At 38.8% G+C, this 24428-nt stretch overlaps 1 protein-coding gene across 1 annotated transcript; it reads right to left on the reverse strand.

Annotated features, from left to right (window-relative positions):
- Positions 1–1456: 1456 nt before the first annotated feature.
- Positions 1457–23918, reverse strand: Cldn16 (claudin 16). Its single transcript, XM_038346755.1, has 5 exons — positions 23766–23918; positions 13423–13525; positions 6529–6693; positions 2403–2594; positions 1457–1590 (listed from the first exon to the last, which is right to left on the reverse strand). The coding sequence occupies exons 1-5, from the start codon at positions 23877–23879 to the stop codon at positions 1457–1459; spliced, it is 708 nt and encodes a 235-aa protein (XP_038202683.1). The 5' UTR covers positions 23880–23918.
- Between the last annotated feature and the right edge of the window lie 510 nt (positions 23919–24428).

Below are 24428 nucleotides of genomic sequence, written 5' to 3' on the forward strand. Positions count from 1 at the left end.
AGGCATGTACTCAAACACTGCCAACTAACACTCAAAATTAAAACAAGCATGGAAAATGTATAAAAGGTTTTGAAATGCATAGTGACTAGGTATGATCTATAGGTTTTTACATGTCCACCACACTATTAATGAAATCCGTGAACAAGATAGGTGGATCCAACTGTTCTTAGTAGTAAGATTAGATTATAATTGTTCCAGAAGCCAGCATTAAGAAGACACTTTGTGATGTCCCCATGAATTGATCACAGTAGTGTTCTGACATTTCATTTTCATATTACTCTTAGTTTTTTTAAGTTAGAAGCACTTGTTTGGGGAAATTCAGAAATTCATAACTTCCATTTTATTTTCCCAAAGAACTAAATTTTAGTTTGTTTGGTGTTTTGTAGGGTAGTATAAGAGTAGTTGTTATCTGTTGAATTAGAAAAAAAAACAGAAAACTGATATTAAATTTTCTAGCTTTTTAAATGACTTTATGATTTAAAAGAGTGAATATGTTGGAAACACACATGTATCTCATTAAGAGTCTGCACTGGCTCCTTTTAAGTGTTTATATTATCTTTTTTGTCTTCCTAAAAACAAACCTTATACATATCATGAGGATTTCGTCTGTAGATTTGAGGTTCAACTCTAGAATAATAGAATCCATTTGTATTTGCTCCACTCTGAGTGTCAGCTGATGAGTGAGTATTTTAGCCGGTGAATTCTAATGTGGTGCATTTTGGGTGTTCCATCCATTTTGGAGGGACTCCCTGGTCAAGTCATTATATACCAGAACATAATTTGACCACGCATAGGCAGATTTGGTGTGCTGTGAAAATTATCCTCTGATCTCTTGCATTCGTGGGAAGACATCCCCCTTGACTCCAACATTAATTCAGCATTTGCCACTGACATTTTGAATGTGAGATGGAAGTTTCCATCTGCAGCTCCCACTGGAGCCTGGTACATGAGGTTGGTATTTTCTGCTTCCATTTGAATAATATTTGAATATGGTTGATTTTGATATACAAGTTTAAATTTAGAACAATAACCTTCCTTCAAGTTACTGATGAATTCCCTGAGAATATAAAAATTGTGCTTTGAGTTAGGGAGAGCTAAGAGCTCCTCGATCCTTTCAAAATTAGAACCTTGGACCTGTTTTAAATTGCTTTGTGTTTCTGAAGCATCATTTTACTTTAATGTCACCCTGCCATAATCTCAATAAAGGCAATAAGGACACCTGAAACATATTTCTACATTCTAATAGCCTTAACTCAAAATACACTGAGACAGTGGGGGAACAGTGACGAGACTCATAGAAGATGTGACAGCAAAATTAGAAATATTTTGATTGGACCAACAAATAATGCATTGAATTTGAAATGCAAATAAATGCTCCAAAATTGATCACTTGTTTTTCTTAGTTTAAATACATTGATTAAACAACGTATAAACACAGATTGACATTTGGCCGATTTTACACCCTGGTGTCTACAGCATACATTTTGGCTGTCTCTGTTCGAGGGGCCATGTAGGACCTCACCATGGAAGTACTTGCTGTGGAATAGCGCTTCCTCATGGCATAAGAATAGTTCCTCTCTGGTATAACATCTGTTTCAAAGAGATAAATGCAGAGAAAGGAAATAAATATGATCTATTTAACTTTCAAAAATAAAAAAAAAATCTAGTCATTTTTTTAATGTTTTTCTCCAAAACAGACTAGAACACACCTGCACAGACAAACACATGCTTTGTGCACACACCACACAGACACATACACACTCTACACTCATTTGCATGCACACACATACATACACATTCAAACACACAAAGACTCATATACATATGCATACAGTTACACACATGCATATTCTCTCTCTCTCTCTCTCTCTCTCTCTCTCTCTCTCTCTCACACACACACACACACACACACAAGTCTCACTTGAAATCATCCAAGAATGAGGTTCTCAGTATTTCAAACTGAAGCTTAACTTTAGATTGAAAATGTGGCTGAATATTTTTTTTGTTGTATGATGAAGATATCTTGGCATTTTTATTATTTTTATAGAAAACTAAGATCAAACATTAGATTCCTACAAAAAATATTGATTAACCCTTAATCAAGCTCTCCATTTACCCATAAACAATAACTTAGTTGATTTATAGAAGCTAGATACGTAACAATGACCATTGTACATGAACTACTAGTGCATGTTTAGATACTGGATAGACTTGCAGCTCTGGGTTTCCTTGGCCACTAGCATCTGCTCCTTGGAAATAAGCCTTGAACGCTGCAATTGAGTTGTCCTTGAACAGCTGAAACTGTGAAGGGTTTCAGAGCCATTTGGTTTGATGAGAGGTGTTGTCTTCAGTTTGGGAAAAATGACCACGAAAGAGGAGCTCTTACTCTGCTTTGTCCTTACCTTTCAAGAGATACAAACAGCATGTAAGGAGACCTCCAGCCAAAAAGCAACCCAAAGACCCAGCCATTCCAAGCCAGCAGGACCAGCCAAATTTATATTGAATCCCAAGAAATATATTGTGTATAATTAGAGAGGAACGCTCGACATAGACATCCACAGCATACCACACAGAACCAACAATTCCGGGGGCACCTGAAAGAAATGAGATGATCAGGAATAATACAGAGCATTCTCCAAATTTAAGTCACAAGGACCTGCTTATTGTTCAAAATGCATGGTGTCATCTAAAGCATTAGCATTGCTACCTGCTTCATGGACAACTGAAATTTGGACAGCTTCTGCCATTGCCCTTCAACATTTCTCTTCACAGAACAAAACTCTGAAATAAAATAACACAGTGCTCATCTGTTTGTCAAACTCTAAATGCTTGCTGGGATTTTTTTAGACGTTTCTCATTTTTCCAAAGTTATTTTTGTACAGTCATGTATCACTTAACAGAGAAATTGGTGTGGCAGTGTGCTGTACACCTGAGCTACGTGGCAGGTGCATGTGCCCACAAACACTTAAATTCAGACAAAAATATCATAGCTCATTGCTTCCAAAGCTACAGTGCACAAAACAATTTGCAACTGGGGTCCATATCAAGAGACAACAGGGCAGGGAAAAGATGCAGCATCCGTGAGTGGGAGGGGTCTGCTGTCACAAGGTACAATGCTTTACAGAAAACATGCTTTTTTATTTTTAAAGTGGAAGGAGTACACTCTAAAATAATGGTAAAAATATATTAGATATACTATCTGGTAACATACTGTACATTATCATCAAATACCATGTGCTATAGTTGTGTATGTTCATCAATGCCAACACTGCCACAACTCTATGAGTAATGTCTTATGCTGCGATATGACAGCTACTGCACTGCGAGGCAAAATAAATTATTAGTTCCAGTATATTCTCATGAGGCTTCCATAATAATAATGAGACTTGTCCCTCAACAAAGTGCCTTATATGGCTCAGGATTATTTCATAAAAGAAAATATTTAAAACAAAATTTGAAACCAGGAAACACAGAAACACAAATAGCATGGAACATGTTTTCATTCTACATTAATTTTCTTCTTTCTGAGACAGAATTTCTCCACACAGCCCTCACTGTCCTGGAATTCACTATGTAGATTAGACTGGCTTCAAACTCACAGAGATCCACCTGCCTCTGAGTGCTAGGATTAAAGATGTAAACCACTATACCATACCCTATGCCTTCTATGTTGATTTTCAATGGGAAGTATATGCTGTTAAAAAAAATCTGTGTTTCTAAAATCCTGTCTGAAGCTCTTCTGAATACATAATCAACACCTACATGCAAACTGTGATGTCTCAGATACACAGCCAACAGCCACATGTAATCATATTCTCCCAGACATGCAATCAACACATGTATCCATGCTATCCCACATGATACACAGCCAACTTCCACCTGTAATCATACTGTCCCAGGTACACAGTTAACACACACATGTAAACTGTGCAGTCACAGATACACAGTCAACACCTGATGTGGGAGAGTCTTCTTTTTGTGTTGATTTCATTCATTAATAAAGAAACTGCCTTGGCCAGCCCTTAGGTGGGTGGAGTAGACAGAACAGGAAGAAGGAAGTGAGGTAGATGGCTCAGTCAGATGCCACGCCTCTCCTAAGTTAGTCAGACTGCCGTGCCTCTCCTCAGGGAGAGAGATGCGATGAAGCCAGCCACCAGGTCAGACATGCTGAATCTTTCCCGGTAAGACACCACCTGTGGTGTTACACAGATTATTAGATATGGGTTAGTCAAGATGTGAGTAAGAGGCTGGAACTAATGGGCCAGGCAATGTTTAAAAGAATACAGTTTGTGTGTTGATATTTTGCGTGTAAAGCTAGCTGTGCGGGAGCCAGGGCGGCAGGAACGCAGCCCGTCTGCTCCTCACTACAAACACCCACATAATCTGTGCTGTCAATCATAGCATCTTGCTGTGCTGCATAGTTTTATGTCAACCTTATACAAGCTAGATTGTTCTGAAAGTGAGAAAATGCCTCCATCATATCTGGCAGTGAGGCATTTTCTTAATTAGTGGTTGGTAGGGGAGAGACCAGCCCATTGTGGCTGCTGCCCTCTGTGGGCTGGTGGTTCTCAGTTCTATAAAAAATAAAGTTGGCAAAAAAAAAAAAAAACCATGAGGAACAAGCCGGTAAGTAACATCACTTCATGGCCTCTTCATCAGCTCCTGCCTCCAGGTTTCTGCCTTGTTTGAGTCTCTGATATGAATTTCTTCAGCAATGGACTATGATTTGAAAATTAAGCCAAATAAAAGTTTTCCTCCCCTACTTGCTTTTGATCATAATGTTTCAGCATAACAATGGCAATCCTAACTAGGATTCATGCTATCCCAGATACAGAGTTAACACTCACATGTAAACTGGGCTATCACAGATATACAGTTAGCATCCACATGTAAACTGGGCTCTCCCAGATAGTCAACATCCACATATAAGCGGGGCATCCCAGATACAGTTAGCATGTACATGTAAACTGGGCTATCCCAGATACAGTCAGCATCCACATGTAAACTGGGCTACCCCAGATACAATCAATATCCACATGTAAACTGGGCATCCCAGATACAGTCAACATCCATGTGTAAACTGGGCTATCCCAGATACAGTGAGCATCCACATGTAAACTGGGCTACCCCAGATACAGTCAATATCCACATGTAAACTGGGCATCCCAGATACAGTCAACATCCATGTGTAAACTGGGCTATCCCAGATACAGTCAGCATCCACATGTAAACTGGGCTATCCCAGATACAGTCAGCATCCACATGAAAACTGGGCTATCCCAGATACAGTCAATATCCACATGTAAACTGGGCATCCCAGATACAGTCAATATCCATGTGTAAACTGGGCTATCCCAGAAAGTCAACATCCACATGTAAGCTAGGCAATCCCAGACAGTCAACATCCACGTGTAACCTAGGCATCCAAGATATAGTCAACATCCATGTGATAACGGGGCTATCCAAGATAGTCAACATCCACATGTAAACTGGGCTATCCCAGATACAGTAACATCCACATGTAAAATGGGTTATCCCAGATAGAATGAACATCCACATGTAAGCTGGGCATCCCAGATACAGTCAACTGGGCTATCCAAGATATGCAGTAAATACCCACATGTAAACTGTATCTCACACTGTTCAATTCAGTGTGCTAGGAACACAGAGGAAACAAACAAACAAAAAAGCAAAAAAACAAAAAACTTGCCTTTGTAATGGATGTACCATATTCCACATCATGTCAAAATAGGCCAAGAAATTACATTCTTTTTCCATTTTGTCTAAAGCCCACAGATTAGCCCTCTAACAACAGACTGACTTTAAATGCTAGTACAGGGGTTCCACTATCTTAGGTACAAATTGTATATTAAAAGTCAAATCTAAAAGAGAAAGGTAATGACTGGGAGACAAAGCAATATGTTGAAAGGGTGTTTTGAAAAAAATATTTCCTTTGTGGGAAAAAAAACATATCTTCCCTCCTGGAGTGTTGGTAATATCCATTTTAAACATTTTTGTATTTATAATTGTAAGTGTTCATCCAAGCAATTCAAACACATAACCATTAGATAGATATAAGTTACCATCACTTTCTATAATATTGTTACATTTACCAACTAATTTGAAAATAACTCTTCTCAAACTTTAAAACAGAATGCATGCTTTAAAAATCAATGTGTATGGCAGACTAATTCTATACAATGCTTGCAATGCTTAGTTATATCAGACCACCTAATTTGACTATATCATTTGTAATACCTACACAGATTTCCTTCAGTAACTTGAATGTTTTATTGTTTTATAAAAAGACAAGAGTATCTAGTGACATCTTAAAAATTTTTCTAGAACAAACTTATACAATGTTAAGTTTGTTAAATGAATTCACTGGTATATATAAGAGCTGTCCACTGTGAGGAGGCAGGTTATGGATGGAGGTCCATAAATGAGGAGAAATGATAAATTCCGGTAGCACAACTCAAGAATGATCAGGGACTCACAGTCTCTGAATATAACAAAACAAGCCAGTACCTGCAATCAGTAATGTGGTCCCGGCAACAAAGCAGAGGCGGACTTTAATGTGTGGCTCATCAGGTAGGAACTTCACACAATCAAGACCCAGGATCAGGGTGATAAATCCAAAGCCAGCAAGGATGTTCGCTGTAATCATCAGTGCTCGGGTTACCACCAACTTCACTGGGACAGCATGGAGTCACAGCGGAGAAAAGAGGAGACATAACTCCCACAAGAATATCACAGAACTCAAGGTTATACACAATGTAAGTCCACACATAGATTTCAGAATTGGTGTTTATATAAGCTTCAATATGAGTGCCATCATTTCTCCAGAAATTCAAAACTGCCATGAAGCAACTGCAGTTACACAGACTTCTACATAAGAAGGGATGGGGATATGGTTCAGAGACAGAACACTGGGCTAGCATCCAGGAGACCTCCTGTTTCATTCTAAATTCTAAAAACAAAGGAAATTACACCCCAATAGTGTATAAACTACTGCTATGTTACCTGGATCACAGGAAAGATGAATACATTCATTCCTTTTACTTTATACTAATTATATGATGTGCCTGCAGAAGAAATCAGGAACAAGACAGGTTGTCCATACTCGTATCTATTCAATATAGTTCTTGAAGTTCTAGCTAGGGCAAAAAGACAACCTGCATCTCTGGGATCAATCCAACTTGATCATGGTGGATTAATTTTCTGATCTATTCTTGGATTCAGTTTGCCAGTATTTTATTGAGCATTTTTTTTTGCATCAATGTTCATGAGTGATATTGGTCTGTAATTCTCTTTCTTAGTAATGTCTTTGTGTGGTTTGGGTATCAGGGTAATTGTAGCCTCATGAAAAGAGTTTGACAATGTCTCTTCTGTTTCTATTATGTGGAACAATTTGAGGAGTATTGATATTAGTTCTTCTTTCAAAATACTTTAGAATTCTGAACTGAGACCATCTGGCCCAGGGCATTTTTTGGTTGGGAGACTTTTGATGACTGTTTCCATTTCTTTAGCAGTTACAGATCTATTTAATTTGCTTATCTGATCTTGATTTAATTTTGGCAAGTGATATTTATCCAGAAAATTGTCCATTTCCTCTAACTTTTTCAATTTATGGTATACAGGTTTTCAAAATATGGTCTAATGATTCGCTGGATTTCCTCTATGTCTGTTGTTATGTCCCCTTTTTCATTTCTGTTTTTGTTAATTTGGATATTCCCTCTCTGCCTTTTTGTTAGTTTAGATAAAGGTTTGTCTATTTTGGTGATTTTCTTGAAAAGCCAACTCTTTGTCTCATTGATTCTTTGCATTGTTTTCTTTGTTTCTATTTTGTTGATTTCAGCTCTCAATTTGGTAATTTTCTTCAGTATAGTCCTCCTGGGTGAGTTTGCTTCTTTTTGTACTAGAATGGTGTGGTATATGTGTTGCTTTTATTGATTAATGAATAAAGAATCTGCCTTGGTCTTTGATAGGGTAGAATAGCTAGGCGGGGAAAACTAAACTGAATGCTGGGACAAAAAAGGTGGAGTCAGGGAGATTTCATGGAACCATCAAAGAAAAAACAAACAAGCTGACAGCTAGAACCTTGCAGGTAGGCCACAAGCCTTGTGGTAAAATATAAAATAATAGAAATAAGTTAACCAAAGACAAAAGAGCTAGCTAGCAATACACTTAAGTTATTGGCCAAGTATTGATTTAAATAATATAGTTTATGTATAATTATTTCAGGAGTCTGGGTAGCCAGGAAATGAACTAGTGGCCTGATACAATAAATTAAGGTTTATTGGTATAAATTTAAGGTCAGTTTTGTTATATGTATATTTCTGCTCTTGATTAAGGTATTGTGCTTGTGCAGCTCATTTAGAAATGTAATGTATAATTAAGAAATATAGGTTAATAGATAAGCATTTATAATAGTCAAGCTTGTAGTCATGTTAGGTTTTCTCGATATATAGAACTATATTTTAGTTATATGGGTATTCTTCAAATTTTTTAGTGACCTTCAGAATATGGCATATAAAATGTTTTAAGAGCTTAGCCTTTTCATGACATGAGACACATCTGCTCCTGGCAGCACCAATTTTCCTGAGGAAGATGATAGGCATCGGAGAGGCTCCTCATGGAGTTTGTTAGCCATTTGGGCATGAAACTGTTCTTTCCTGGACTGCTTGATAAAGTGGACATGCAGGACCCACAGAGAAGTGGTGGCTGAAGTTGCCTGAAGATGAGACATTCTTTCAGGGTTCCTGCTTCATGAAAGTCTGCCATACATTTTGAAGGACACAGAAGAAAGTGACTGACAAACTGCCAATATAGGTGGAACTGTCTTTGAAATTTCCTGCTTCATGGAAAAGTCTGCCAGATACTATGGGCTAGTCGACTAAATATGGGTACCTGCAACATTAGAGAAGAACTTTGAGTGACTTTCCAGGCAGCAAGATGTCTCTGTCAATTCTAGAGTTTTGGAAGATACTTACAAGGCACTACCTCAGGTAATATTATATCCTTCTGGAGACTTTGATGGAGTTGAAGAGTAGATAGTTATAGTTTTTCTTAGTTATGATAAAAGATAAAATATATATAAATTTTGTAACTATAATTCTTGCTTGATACCTGTTTTGTTATATGTAATTTTACTACGTTATGGATAAAACCTTCCTTTTTATTTGAACAGAAACGGGGAAATGGTGTGGGAAGTCCTTCTGTCTATGTGTTGCTTTTATTGGTTAATGAATAAAAAATCTGCCTTGGCTGGCTATAGAGTAGAATAGAGCTGGACAGTAAAAACTAAACTGAATGCTGAGAGAAAGAAGGCAGGGTCAGAGAGATTCCATGTGGTCACTGCCAGGGACAGATGCATGAGAACCTTGGCAGTAGGCCACAAATCTCATGGTAAATTATAAAGTAATGAAAATGTGTTAATTATAGATATAAGATATAGCTAGCAATATGCTTAAGTGATTGGCCAAGTAGTGATTTAATTAATACAGTTTCTGAGTTTTATTTCAGGAGCCTGGGCATCTGGGAACAAACAAGCAGTCTCCTACTACACCAGAGTTTTCAGGTGTTCTATTAACTCACTAGTGTGGGATTTTTCCAGCTTCTTTATGTAGTGGTATGAACTTTCCTCTTACTACTGCTTTCATTGTGTCCCATAAATTTGAGTATATTATGTGGTCATTTTCATTGAATTTTAGGAAGTCTTTAATGTCTTCCTTTATTTCTTTCCTGATGCATTGGTGATTCAGGTGAGCGTTGCTTAATTTCCATTTGTTTGTGGGCTTTCTAAAATTAGTGTTTCTCTTGAATTCCAGTTTTAAGCTATGGTGATCTGATAAGATACATGGGGTTGTTTCAATTTTTTGTATCTCTTGATGTTTACTTTTTTTGAGAAGATTCTATGAGGGGCTGAGAAGAAGGTGTATTCTTTTATGTTTGAATGGAATGTTCTATAGATGTTTGTTAAGTCCATTTAAGACATAACATCTATTAGTTCCCTTATTTTTGTTAATCTGCTGTCTGACAGACCTGTCCAGTGGTGAGAGTGGGGTGTTGAAGTCTCCCACTATTAGTGTGTGGGGTTTAATGTGTGATTTAAGATTTAGAAGTGTTTCTTTTACATATGAGGGTGCCCTTGTATTTGGGGCATAGATGTTCAGGATTGAGACTTCCTCTTGATGGATTTTCCTGTATGAAATGTCCTTCTTTCTCTTTTGATTGATTTTAGTGTGAAGTCTATTTTGTTAGATAATAGGATAGCTATACAAGTTTGTTCCTTAGGTCCATTTAATTGGAAAACTTTTTTCTCAATCCTTTACTCTGAGGTAATGTCTGTCTTTGAGGTTGAGGTGTCTTTCTTATATTCAGCAAAAGGACTGATTTTTTTCATATTTAATCTGTTAACCTATGTCATTTTATAGGTGAGTTGAGGCCATTTATATTAAGGGATATTAATGACCTGTGATTACTAGTTCCTGTTATTTTAGTTTTCATTGTTGGTGATGTTATTGTATGTGTTTTCCCCTTTTTGGGGATTTGCTGCTGTAAGATTGTCTGTAAGATTGTCTGTGTTTTTGTGAATGTAGCCAACTTCCTTGGGTTGGAGCTTTCCTTGTAGTACTTTGTGTAGGTCTGGGTTTGTAGCTAGGTTTTGGTTAAATCTGGTCTGTCCTGGAATATCTTGTTTTGTCCTTCTATGGTGATTGAAAGTTTTGCTGGGTATAGTAGTCTGGACTGGTATCCATGGTCACTTAATGTCTGCGTAACACTGGACCAGGACCTTCTGGATTTCATTGTTTCCACTGAGAAGTCAGGTGTGATTCTGATAGATCTGCCTTTATATGTTACTTGGCCTTTTTCTTTTGCAGTTCTTAATATTCTTTCTTTATTCTGTATGTTTAATGTTTTGATTATTATATGACAAGGGGATTTTCTTTTTTGATCTAGTCTATTTGGTTTTCTGTAAGCTTTTTGTATCTTCATATGCATATCTTTCTTTAGGTTGGGAAAGTTTTCTTCTATGATTTTGTTGAATATATTTTCTGTGCTTTTGAGTTGGACTTCTTCTATCTTTATTATTCTTAGGTTTACTCTTTCATGGTGTCCCATATTTTCTGGATATTTTGTGTTAACCTTTGGTTAGATTTAATGGTTTTTTTTGTGACCAATGAGTCTATTTACTCTATTGTATTTTTAGTGCTTGAGATTGTTTCTTCCATCTCTTGTATTCTGCTGTTTATGCTTGCATTTGTGGTTCCTGATCATTTTCTCATAATTTCCATTTCTATAATTTCCTTGGTTTGTGTTTTCTTTATTGTCTCTATTTTGGTTTTCAAGTATTTAATAGTTTTTTTCATCTGTTTTATTGCTTTTTCTTGGTTTCTTTAAGGAGTTTTTTGATTTCCAATTTTTTGTTTGTATTTTTCTCTGTTTCTTTGAGGAAATTTTTCATTTCCTCTTTAAGGGCCTCAAACTCTTCTAAGGTTACCTTTTTAGGTCATTTTCATCTGCTTCATCATCAATATTTGATTGCTCATGTCTTGCTGTTGTAAGAACACTAGTTTTTATTGGTGTCACATTGCTGTTTATGGTGTTGAATGTGTTCTTTTCTTGTCTACCTATCTTTTCCTTTGATTGGTGTATTTTGGGTTGTGTGTCTAGTAATCAATCTTCTAGGTGGATCCAAGGCTCAAATGGTGGCTTCTCATGGTACAGTCAGGGCCATAGTTGCAGTTACCCTGGAGGTCACTTGATATTCACAGAGGTTTCTCAGTACTCCCAGGGGTTTGCTCTGCAATCCCAGGGTTCTTTTGAACTTGATACCATGGAGGTTGCTTGCTTGGGGCTGCTCCCACTGAACTCACTCCCTTCAGTCTGCATTGGCAGAGGTCACTGGCTCAAGCCTGCTATGGTGAGGTCTCTGGCTTGGGCCTGCTCCCTTATTGGTGACTCCCCTGTACACAGGCTCCGGTGGAGGTCATTGCCTCTGGCCTGCTCCAGCAGAAGTCACTAGCTCAGGCCTGCTCCATTGGGGGTTGCTGCCTTGGTCCTGTTTCTGCAGAAGTCTCAATAAATGGGTTTGTTTCCTACCCTGAAGACCTGAGTTGAAGCCCCGAATCCCAGAAAGAAGGAATAAACTAACTCTCTGACCTTCACAACTGCACCGTGGCATGTTCATGCCCCCACCTACCCACACACAAACATAAGTTTATAGTAACTAAGAAAATAAATAAATAGGATGATAAACAAATAATTAAGAAAACAAAAATATATATTTGTCTTGTTGGCTTTGTCTATGCATTGCTTTTCTGGAATAGGCTGAAAGTCTGTTATAAGCATCTAGTCATCAAATCATGTTGGTTATTTTTCTGCGTGTGCCTGCACGTGTATTTGTGTGTCTGTCCGTCTGTGTAGAGAGAACTAGCTGAATATAGGGGATAAATGAGAAAGTCTTAAGACTTTTTCTAAACAAAAAATATAATAAAAAGGCCTTATAAATTATGGTGAAAATATTTCTGACACCTAACTCCCAAAATACAGATGAAGATTTTTTTTTTGAAAATTTTTCTGCTTAAGTGTTTTAAATGTCTGGGATAATATAGCATACACAAGACCCACTTTTCATTCATCTTTTCATGGGGCACTACCACCCAGCGTTGGCTTGAATGGCACCAATCGCACTTTCCTTTATTCGCAGGTCTAGTGTTTCTTGGCAAGGCTCAGCGTTCTAAGTAAATAAGTCAGTGCCTTGGAGAAGGACTGAGGACATCAACAATGGATTGTTAAATTAAAAGATTGCTTTATTTATGTAAACATGGCCTTGCAAATATTGAGGTAGGATTTAGAGTTAAAAGAAAGTAAGATGAAAGAACTGACTCTAACATGGAGGGTGATGATCCTCTCATGCACTGCTGTTCTCATGTACCAGTTCCATATCCTCTGTCTCTCTTTGATGCTGTCTCTCTGCATCTCGTACTCTATCTCAACAAATCTTCGACTGAGAAAAGGAAAACCAATAAGAGTTCTACTTGAGCTAAGTCATAGTTGAAACATATCTATGAGTGCCATTCATCTAGGCTGTCAATTCTAATCATAAAATTCACAACACCCAAAGGAAAAGTTTCAATTATTAAAATATTTACTATAAGCCTACTGTATCTTAGGCATTGTGCCAGGTCCCTTATTATATAGTTCAGACAACATTTTCACCATAAAGGGTTTTACAAACTCAAGGGGAAAGGGGAACTATGATAAACATTTCAATTCACATTTCAAAAATGACACCCATTTTTAATTGCCAATATTTCAAATTGGAGCATTAATACCATACAACAGTAAATAAAACCAAATAAAAATTTGAGCTCACCATCCCTTCCTGGCAAACAAGAAGGTTTATAGTATACTTACAGGAATGCTCTGCATAGATTGAGTCATACTCATCACAGGTGCGAATGCCATCAAAAGCATTTGTGACGCACTCCCACCAGAGGCCTCGGCATTTTGTGCTCACCTGGAGGTGAGAAAAAACATTGTGTAAAACAACATGAAGCCAGCTTCATTTCCTCTTGGTCAAATGGAAGCTCAGTTATCATATTTGCTAGCCAAGTACAGTTGTTACAGGCATGATTAGAATTTTATTTATTAATGGGCGGTGGTGGCACATGCCTTTAATCTCAGAACTCAGGAAGCAGAGATAGGTGGATCTCTGTGAATTCAAGGCCAGCCTGGTCTACAAGAGCTAGTTCCGGGACAGCTAGAATTGTTAAACCAAGAAATCCTTTAAAAAAAAAAAAAAGAAAGGAAGGAAGAAAGAAGAAAGAAATCTATTTATATAAAGCAATGCATGTTAGAAAAGTTTCCCTTAAACAATGACAATTAGACAATTAAAGGCTTTCTGGGCCAAGAAATGAATTTGCTTCCTGATTAGAGGGGGCTTGTGGAGAAATAAATCATGGATGAAAGGACTAAAACCAGAAATAAATCTATCCTTCTGTCTTTGAGTCATGCTTTAACCTAAAGACAATCCATTTCACTTCCATGTCCTAACATTTACTCATAAATAAATCTATAAAACAATAGATGGTCATGTTAATGTCTCAAGTCTATCAGTAATGCACATTAATTCATCTTCATTACAGGCATTGACTTTCATGAAGAAAGATGCTGTTTTATATGAGGTTCATAAATTTAAAATTAGCAAAGAAAACCAATAAATGATTAAGGCAACAATAAATGACTGAGAATCCCTGATCATCTTCCTGGCTGTTATACTGACATATTACAAATGCTTAAGCTATGACATGAATATAAAGGAACTGAGAAGTAATCTACTATAATTTGACAGCTGTACAACACTTATACTTAGATTGGCCTGCGGATGATAATGTCCACTTAGAGCAAAGCAGTCCCAGTGCCCTCACAGTCTAATCCTTTATGGGTGGACTGGAAGTCACCATCAGCTTTAACAAAACAATGGTAAACATCTCAGCAGACAGCAGCTTCAAGTGTTCTTGACAAGAGCTCATGAATATGGAGCAGAGACAATATGATTGTTTCTTCAGACTCAATAACATATCCTATTACCTTGAAAATCTAAAGCTAGCCTATAGAACACGTTGAGAGTTACTGTGGAAAGTCACATTTTAAACCCCATCCCCAAAGAATAAATAACAAAGGGAGGGGTGTTGAAATGGTAACCATGGGAAGGGAAAGGACAGAAAAACATTTTCCAAAAACAGAAAATCACACGGAGGTTCTGGAACTCTCGCCCGTGTTCTGCATGGGACCTGACAAAGCTCTGCTGATACTCTCATTGTTGCTTTGTGTAAAATATTTATAATTGACAGTGATTAACAATCATCTTGAGTTCATACTTTGAAGGATATGCTGTTGAAGTATATTATCATGTCATTTGTTTCTTAAAGAGCATTAATGAAATGTTTACAAATAAGGACATGGAGAAACAGGGAAGGAAAAATACTGTAACAATTCAGTCAGTAATAATACAGGAGACAGATGGGAACTGAACTGCAGGTGTGTGTAATTCCAAGCCTTTTGTTTTGGTTTTTTGTTTTTTTTTTTTTTTTTTTTTTTTTTTTTTTTTTTTTTTTGCTATTTCAAAGGTAAGGTATCCAGTACTTGGTACTTGAGTGTTAAAGACAGTCTTTGGTGAAGTGCCCTTATGTAGGACCTCACAAATGTATAAAAAACTGAGTTGTTATCCCATGGCGACTCTCCTCTCCCCTTGAGTCTCTGGCCACGCCAAGCCAAGCCAGAGCAGAGCAAGACAGCAAGTAAGACCCCTCCTCTTCCTTATATGAGATCATGTGCATGGACAGAAGCTGTATCATAAGGCAGGTACTCCAAAATTGGTGGTGGAACGAAGTCATACAACATGGACCTAACCTGATTCTCATGCCAAGGCTCCCATTCTTCAAACCACCACATTGGCAGGCTGTCCCTACCATGCTCTAGATTTTATGAAAGGTTATCTGACTTAGAGAACACAGAGGTCAAATGTCCAATGAAGAAAATCCATCTCGAACAACCTGACACAATGATTTCTAAAGAAAGGTAAGTGCATATACACATATATGAGCATAAGCTTCAAGTACAAATTGACACTTTTAATAGCTATGTTGTAACCTTGAGCAAGATCTTCCCTGTTTTGAATTTCAATTTCCTTACCAGTATAAGGGAAATAATGACAAGGTAGTTAAAAGTATTAAAAATCAGGAGCTGGAGAGATACCTCAAGGGTTAAGAGCACTGGCTGGGAGGCTGGAGAGATGGCTCAGAGGTTAAGAGCATTGGCTGCTCTTCCAAAGGTCCTGAGTTCAATTCCCAGCAACCACATGGTGGCTCACAACCATCTGTAATGAGGTCTGGTGTCCACTTCTGGCCGGCAGGCATACACACAGACAGAATATTGTATACATAATAAATAAATAAATAAATAAATAAATAGCACTGGCTGTTCCTCCAGAAGTACTGAGTTCAATTCCCAGCAACCACATGGCAGCTCACAACTATCTATAATGGGATATGATGCCCTCTTCTGGTATAAGTCATCCATTTAGATAGAGTATATATATATATATAAAGATCAAACTTAGAAAACTATTAAAAATTACTAATCCTTAGTATAAATTATTTGTGCAAATGAAAATGGTAGTTAATTTCTAACACTGTGAATTAAGCAGTGGCTATATTGGGTTTCACCGAAAATGATGACAGTAAAAAAAAAGTTAGATATAATAGAATGAATGGCAGCCTTCTAAAAGATTCAACCATGACCATGACTATGACCCTGATTGCAGATATAGCTGAATTAAAGGCCTGAAAAGAAGACGTCACATTGGGTTGTACAGACAGAATCTGAACTAATGGATAATGGTGTCCTTATCATATGTCCACAAATGGAAGGCAAAGGCAGAAGGGAAGAAGGCCACAGAAACACTCGGTGATGGCAGCCACACTACACAAGTCACGGATAACTCACAGCCATTATAATCTGAAAATATCCAGAGCAAGACTACCTGAAGCATCGGAGGCAATGAGTGAAGCTTTTCGGTTTCAGGAGGTTCCATTTATTAATTGTTTCTCTCAGTGCCTGTGCTGCTGGGGTTCTATTTAGGAAGTGGTTCCCTGTGCCAATGCGTTCAAGTGTGCTTCCCACTTTCTCTTCTATAAGGTTCAGTGTGGCTGGCTTTATGTTGAGGTCTTTCATTTATTTGGACTTGAGTTTTGTGCATGGTGATAGACATGGGTCTATTTTCATTCTTCTACATGTTGATGGTAAAGTTTGGGCCTTCAGGACAATGAGAGATTAATTTCCCCATGGTCATTTGTTGTGGCGGCCTCAGGGAACAATGGGTAGGTACATACTAACACACAAGACTCTGAAGGAAAGTAGGCCTTATTACTGTCCATGTCCTCAGTCTCTCAGCTCACCAATTTGGTTTATTATAACTTAAATGGCGCACTAAGAATATGAAGGCATTGTTCTGTAAGCAAACAGTGAATTTTCACATTTTCCTACTCTCTAAATCAACTAGGAAAACATCTTTGCTGCACTATACATGGCTATTCCTGCTATACACAGTGTAACCCACACACCATCCTTAATACTAAGGGAATTCAGCTATAATCCAGTACTGGTGTCAATTTCAAGGCTATTGATAATTTACCTGCCATGAGCATATTTCGAGAAGCAATGAGGTCATTAGAGGAAGCAAGGAATCCAGTTCCATTAGGCATTAATGCTAGGGGCACACCATTAAATCCCTTGGCATTCACACTCGGCTAAGAGACGTGAGAATGGGGGCTGTAATTAACTAAACTTCTGTGTTAATACAGCACTTACTGCAGACACCCTTAAAGGTGCCTTTGTACACAAAATAGAAGGTTAAAAAGACTTTTATGCTATCATTTTAGGAAGGTCCTCCTCGCTACAGTCCATAGCGTTCACTGCCTGTTATAAAATGGCTTATGGGGAACTGGTTTACAAGGTAAGCCAAGAGAAATTCCAGAAAGCCTTAAAATAAGGTTCTTTAAAGCCTAACTAGTTCTTCAATAGTGTAGCTAACCTTACTTACAGGGCAAACACTATAAAATCGGAATTAAGAACTTTAATCTCACCGGGTCATTTGAAATCGACAGTTCTAATTTTGGTCTTATTCCTTTTAACATGCAATCAGCCTGTTTAGAAATAACCCAGACAACGATGCTGAAGGGGTGTATGATTCGGTGATGTCACTGCTCCCCAGAGTGAGATGTGGATCATTTCCCACGCCAGGAGATGAAGTTCTCCAAAGCATCCACAAAGCAGAAGCCAAAACACATCTCCCGACAGCTCACCACTACTCAGCGTGGAGAGATGCACAAACAACCAGACACTTGACTTCCCTTGCCCACTTGGTCAGTTCATCTCCTAAACTCCATGTGGACAGCAGCATTTAGCAAAAGTGGGTGGCTGCTTGCTATTTCACTCACACAAAGTGGCTTTGCCTGGGTCCTCAGTACACTGAACTATTCAAACTTGGTCAGTACTAAAATGGTGCTCCTTTCTCTCCACTTGTCAAATTTCTACTAGGAATTCAAGCCCCACCCCTTCAAAGACATTCCTTTTTCTATAAGGCACTCCCTATGCTCTTTCTAGCTGGTGTGTATCTCCTCCTCCTCTGTGATTCCACAGGAATTTCTTTACAATGCCATGTTCTAATCTGTTTCACTGAATGCTTGTCATGTGCTAACTGGCATGTCAACTAAAGCTGGGAACGGAGCAACAGCAGCGTACATGTGGCTCCTTATTTTCCCCCTTCTTGGTGTACAACAGATGCTCGATAGATATTTACCAGAGGAAAAAAAATGTCTATCGATTATTGTCAACCCACACAAATGTATATTAACCCTGCTTTGACATCTGAAGTCCAAAGCGATCAGTCCTACACAATACACTGTTTACTTCCTAGGTACATATGTTCAGTTGTGAATTCATTTTTTCCTTTGGTTTGATGCAACACTCAGTGAGTAGCGTAAGCTGTCCTAGAACTTGCAGTAATCTTCCTGTCTCACACTCTTGAGTTCTGGAATTGCAAAGGAGGATCACCACTTAAATGCACATAAAACAAAAGTAATCAATTTATTTTTTTCTTAAAAACATCTTTCCTTCATTTCCTCGGTAATATGCTACATTTTGTAGCACGTTCTCTCTGAGTTCATGCATACAAATGCATCCTCAGTTCATATAATATGGACCTCATTGCAGAAAGAAACCAAGAGCTGCATAGGAGTCCATGCATAGTCCCAAAATTCTGCTAAAAGAACTTGAAACCAAACAGGAGGAAAAACTGGTAAACTGGTATATGAATATAATATATAATAATTTTAACACACACTTTATGTCTGGAAGAATTATAGCATCAGTAAGGCAAATAGAAATCCCAGGAGAAAACTTGATTATGAGGGTGAAATAAATTCTAATGTGAGCAATCTTCCTTTGAAGTTATAAAAATTTAGTCATAATGGTGCTCAGAATAAAGCGATTTCCAGGAAATAATTAACAAAAAATTAACTGGAAATTGAATCATCCTACATAAACATTTTTCTCCTCCTGGTAATGAGGAGACCAGCAACTTTCTTAAGAAAGAATTATTTCTACCCCTGTAAAAAATAGATAAATACACATACTACAAGATAGTTAGCATCATAATAATGTGATTAATCCTCCTAACCCTCGTCCAGTGTGAGCATTCACTGCTAGATAGATAACTTCTGTTATGGCACCCCATTGTCTGTCTTGCTCCTCAAGTAAAACAATAATCAGTCATAAGTATGAAGCTGGGCAAATCACAGCTCAGAGAAATAAACAGCATTAGTCTAAGAGAATCAATAGAAGAAATGAGGCCAGAGCTTCATTCTTCAATCTCTCAGTTCAGTGGGCATTACACAAAATGTCATCTCCTCCCCCAGAACCAGACAAAACAATGAACTATAAATTAATCATAATATATCTGACATTTATCGGCTGATTTGTGTTTACCTGGTGCTGTGGTAAATACTTTGTAATCCATGGACTCATTTAATTCTCACAAGAAGCTATGTCAAAGGAGTTATCATTCTCCTAGTATAGGAGAGACAAAGAGAATTTAACCTGGGTACCTCTGGCATTGGATATAGTCTGTATTATATACTTCCCCATTGAAAAATTGTTTCTGCCATCATGCTAAGCTAAGCCAGAAAAAAATTACAGTGTTGTAGGGAGCATGTTCCTTGACTGCAGTGTAGAAATTCATATTTCCATTTGAACACTGGGTGAGTGACCTCATAATCAAGGCAGTGACTTCAATTTTCCTACATCTTCCCATGTCCTTCTACACTGACCACCATTATTGTTTACACGACTATTGTTTTCATCCTGATTTTTGCAAATATCCTCTAAATGGTCTCTTCACAGCCCCTGTGGCCCCCCTTGAACCATCCGCCAGGAGCAGCCAGACAGGCTGATATTTCTTAAAGGCATCTATGTATCTGCCTACAGTAAGACATTCTTGCCTTTGGGATTGGACCTATATTTTGCATACCACTTTAAGACTTTGATTACCTTGCCCTATAATTTACTGTCTACATCAGGAAATGTGAACAATACAACAAACATACAGCACTCTTCACACTGATAGCTCTGTGCATTCCATTTGTTCAGCTAGAACACTCTCTACTTCTCGTTCGTTTGCTTTTCCAGCCCTACTTTAGAGGTAACTTGCAGGAAGACCCCTCTGATTATCCAAAACAGTGCATGCTGTTCACTTACAGTTGCTAATCATCAAATATAGAACTTGTCCCACTGAACTGTAACAGTCTGTGTCCCTGACTACACTGAGAATCGCCTACAGATGCTTCAGAGAGCACAAGCCACGTAACCAGGAACCTGCTGTAGTGAGAGCCAAGCTATAGATGCTGAGGACTCTTTGTGGGATGAGAGGAGATAGGAGGAACATGAAGACCAAATGAAAGAGAGAAGGAGATGGAAGAGAAGGATAAAAAAAGATAAAGGAAAGATATGGGGGGAAGAGGAAGGAGGGAGGAAGGAAGAGAAAGAAATAAAAGTATGTGGGGGAGATATTGAGGACAGGGATGTGGAAGGTAGGAAATGAGAAATGAGGATATGGAACAGAGTACAGCTAGGGAGCATCCCCAGCAAACTCCCAATGGAAGGTTTGTAAGCTTTCGCTTTGTTTCTCTGAAGAAGCTCTGGATATCTTTGGTCTCATTTAACTAGCCATTGATTGCTCAGGGGTTGCAGACAGTCAGGGAATCCAGACGTTAAGAAGAGGGTGACAAGAGGACCATGGACTTCAACCCTATCTTATATTTGAGGAAAGAAAACGGAAGACAAATGGTGTGATTTCCCTATGAGAAGGCAGCTAATAGGAGCGAGGCGCTGAGTGACCACAGGCTTGCAAAACCTTCTGCCCGTTCTCTTCAGCTCCCCACATCTTCCCAGGAGCAGCAGACTTAAGGATTTAGTGAGGGCAGAGAGGGCAGAGAGAGTGTTAGGGTCATGCCCACTGTTCTTCCTGGGTGCTGTTTCTTTTTCCTGGTTCTTTTACTAAATACAAAGAATTTCACCGTTCAAGGAGGGTGTACCATAGTAAAACCAAAGAATATCTTTCTTTGTGCTTTACTTGTGCCTCCTGTTCTGACTTACATCCTTTCACAAGCCCAGGACTTTCCCCCATTCTGTATTTTTGCCACACTGTCCTGTTATCCAAAGCCCCTGCTGCCATTTCTATCCTTGGAAATTGCATCATTTGCAGGCTTACGTTGAAAGCCTGTTCTTCCATAAGACCCATTTCAATATGCCTAATGGGGAGTGACAGCTTTATCAACTCTGCTCCAGTGGTATTCTGCTCATTTGCTCCTCAAATATGAACTGATCTGTGTCATTTGTTATGGCGCATGCTTATCTTTTTTTTCCACCTGCACTCAGTGTCCATCCCTGACAGGCAAGATGCATTCCTGCTTTATTGTTGCCTCTTTTAGTATCATAGGCACAACGCTTCTTCACGACGTACAATTTATGAACTTGCCAAGTTGAACTAAACCATAGAACCAATTTTCCAACCCACATGTTTATACTAACAAAGTCATGAGCCAGAATACTTCGTCTGCCTCTTCGAATGTTTTCATTTACATATTTTTATCACACTTGCTTCCCTCCATTACAACAACTGCTTCAAGAAGGTGAAACACGAGCGTAGACTAGTGGTGGCAGGCCAAAGGGAGAGAACGCCTACCTGGGTCAGTGATGGCCAGAACCTTTACACTTTTGCAAAAAATAATCAATTTTGTTCCAGTCAATTAAAGAAAATATTAAGGGAGATTGATGGCCCTTTAAGAATATTGACAGATGGAGATCGTTAAAAAAAAAAAAATGGAGGCTACTGTATACAAGGTAGTTATCACACGTAGACTGTTTGGAGAACACATTTCGCTGAGAGGAAACAGGAAAGATGTTAAGAAACTATCAACTCTTTCAAGGTTCAGATTTACTTAAAACAAATAATCTGGACTGCTCATCTCATTCGTTTGAATTGGTGATGATCTTGTACCGTGAGGATAGCACATTGATTGACAAAATAAAATGAATAAAAGGGAGACGCTGCAGCAGCGCCGGGGTTCCTGCCTCCCTCCCAGCAAGCCCAACTTCTTAAAACTCTATTTCTTAACGGAGACGGTTAACAACTCTCTCCCTCGGAGCCAAAAGACTTTCAAACTGCTTTAGAAAATATTTAACCAATGGCTTTGGATGGGATTTTACATATTTTAAAAGCATTTTTTAAAAACTCAATTTAAAGTGTGCTCAAGTGCAACGTATTTCTCTATTGATCACCCCTGACTGGCAGCCTGAATAATGACAAACTAATAGAAGCCGAGTGTTTGATCCACACTCTCCCCTGAGCACCGTCCAAAGGGCACAGTTTTTCTTCATTACTGTGCAAATGCATTGTATCCCAGCTCTCCCTGCAAAGCGGACAACCCAGAGGACTTCCATGTTACAACAGTTTTTAGAAACAAGCTCTCAGCTTTTAAGGAGGCATTGACAACAGCATTGGTTTTGAAATATCCCATAGAAATCAGAAGAAATTTAAACACACATACACACACACACAATGGAAAAGGTTTCACAATAACATAGAAAAAATTGTGAGTTTCATTAACTCCAACTTGAGAGTCTAGTAAACAGAATTGGAATAGAAACATATCACTTCCCCCACCCAATCTTCCCTAGCCTTCATAGACATGATGCTACAGTATTAGTAGGTACAGACCATTCCCCCAGGATACACAGAAAAAAAAAAAAGAAGACAGATTAACCCTTTACTCTTCTTAGTTCCCCACTTCATGAGGTGTATCTGACCTGCATTCTCTTCAGCACTACTAAGGAAAAGCAGGGAAGTTTGAAGATTTGAATTCTGTTCAGCTCTGCCCATATCTCTGTTATACTACAGAAAAAAAAAAATCTGAACTTTGCTTCTTTTCCAGTGAGAAAACTATCAGATTCCCAAGTGTGAGTTCGCCCAGTCATCTCACTCTTAAGCAGTAGTCCCTGCGATGTAACCAGGAGTTCTTAAGTCCATGCCCGTTCCTGAGCACTGAGATGCACCGGGAAGACCATTTCCCAGTGGGTCTTCTCCTATGAAAGTATCTCTTCCCCATGCTGCACCAGCTATGTAGGTTTTATACCCCTTGAGTTCACTTTCCCAAAGGCCTGAGATTATTAGCTCTCTTTCAAAAGGATTTTCACAGAGTTGGCTTGCTCAGCACCTCAGGTAATTAGCTTTGGGAAGGCTCTCACAGAACTCTGAATTCTGCCATCAAGATTGACACATGTATCTTAAGGTTAAAAAAAATGCTGTTACTGTCCCAGAGCTCAGCTTGGTATATAAAAAAAGGGGGGTGAAGGATTCTGTGGCAGACATATATATATATAATGACTTGTGAAAATGTACCCTTAGAAAAACAGATGTTTTGATTAGTTACCTCATCTGTGAAGTGGGGCAGCAGTACTTACTGCCTAACTACTTAGTGCCAGGGTTAAATAAGCTAAGAGTGTTAAGACTCATTAAGGATCAGTTTACTCTTGCTGCCTATCTTTGCTTGCATTCATCCTGTGAAACACCTTGGTTTGTGTGTGGCAGTAAGGCCGACAGACATTTTAGATCAAAATCAAGAGGACTGGCTTCTTACCTCCAGAGAGTCATCAGCATTCACCATCCAACAGTCGGTCCAGGTCGCCACAATCAAAAACGCAGTGGAGCAAAGGGCCAAGGAGCAGGCAACATACTGAAGAAGATCCCTCATGGCAGCCGGCAGACAGGGAAGGGACACATGAGTAGATGCCATTCCACTGGAATGCTATTGGCTTCGGATGCTATTGGCCTCTGATGTCAATACCTAGGGATGAGAGTGCCCAGGTTTTTGCTGTTCCTCACCGCCTCTTAAACTGCAGAAAGACTCCTGCAAACAGGCTGTAATCGAGCGAGAGTCCTGGAGGTCACTATCCAGCAGCCACGCTGCCAATCAGAAGCCAGGGCAGGGGAAGAGCTGCGCACATTGTCGTGCATGGAAGAAGGAGCCCTGGCTGTGGGCTAACTTGAACCTGTGGTCCCAGAGACCTGTGGCTGTGCCAAGATGGAGGACGCAGGATGGATTCCAGGCAGGGCTGGAGCCTGTAAACTGATCTTACTCAGCCCTTTGGGAGAGCGAGCTGTTCTCCTCCCCTTTAGAAGGTGGCTATACGGTTGACCGACTGCAGTTTTATTGTTAGACTATTTTAATATTCCCCTACTACCTTAGACAGACAAGTCACCAGAGAAATTATGCTAAGCAGGTACTAGCTCAAGCGAGTTC

Source organism: Arvicola amphibius, chromosome 10, assembly GCF_903992535.2.
Source record: "Arvicola amphibius chromosome 10, mArvAmp1.2, whole genome shotgun sequence".
Classification (NCBI taxonomy): Eukaryota; Metazoa; Chordata; class Mammalia; order Rodentia; family Cricetidae; genus Arvicola; species Arvicola amphibius.

Bases quoted from the DNA above. Each gene is read 5' to 3' on its own strand.
- Cldn16 (XM_038346755.1), bottom strand. From the start codon at position 23,879: ATGAGGGATCTTCTTCAGTATGTTGCCTGCTCCTTGGCCCTTTGCTCC. The intron at 2,595-6,528 runs GTACTGGCTTGT...CATTTCTTTCAG, and splicing joins GACCACATTACTGATTGCAG to GTGCCCCCGGAATTGTTGGT. The intron at 1,591-2,402 runs GTAAGGACAAAG...TCTTTGAAACAG, and splicing joins CTGTTTGTATCTCTTGAAAG to ATGTTATACCAGAGAGGAAC.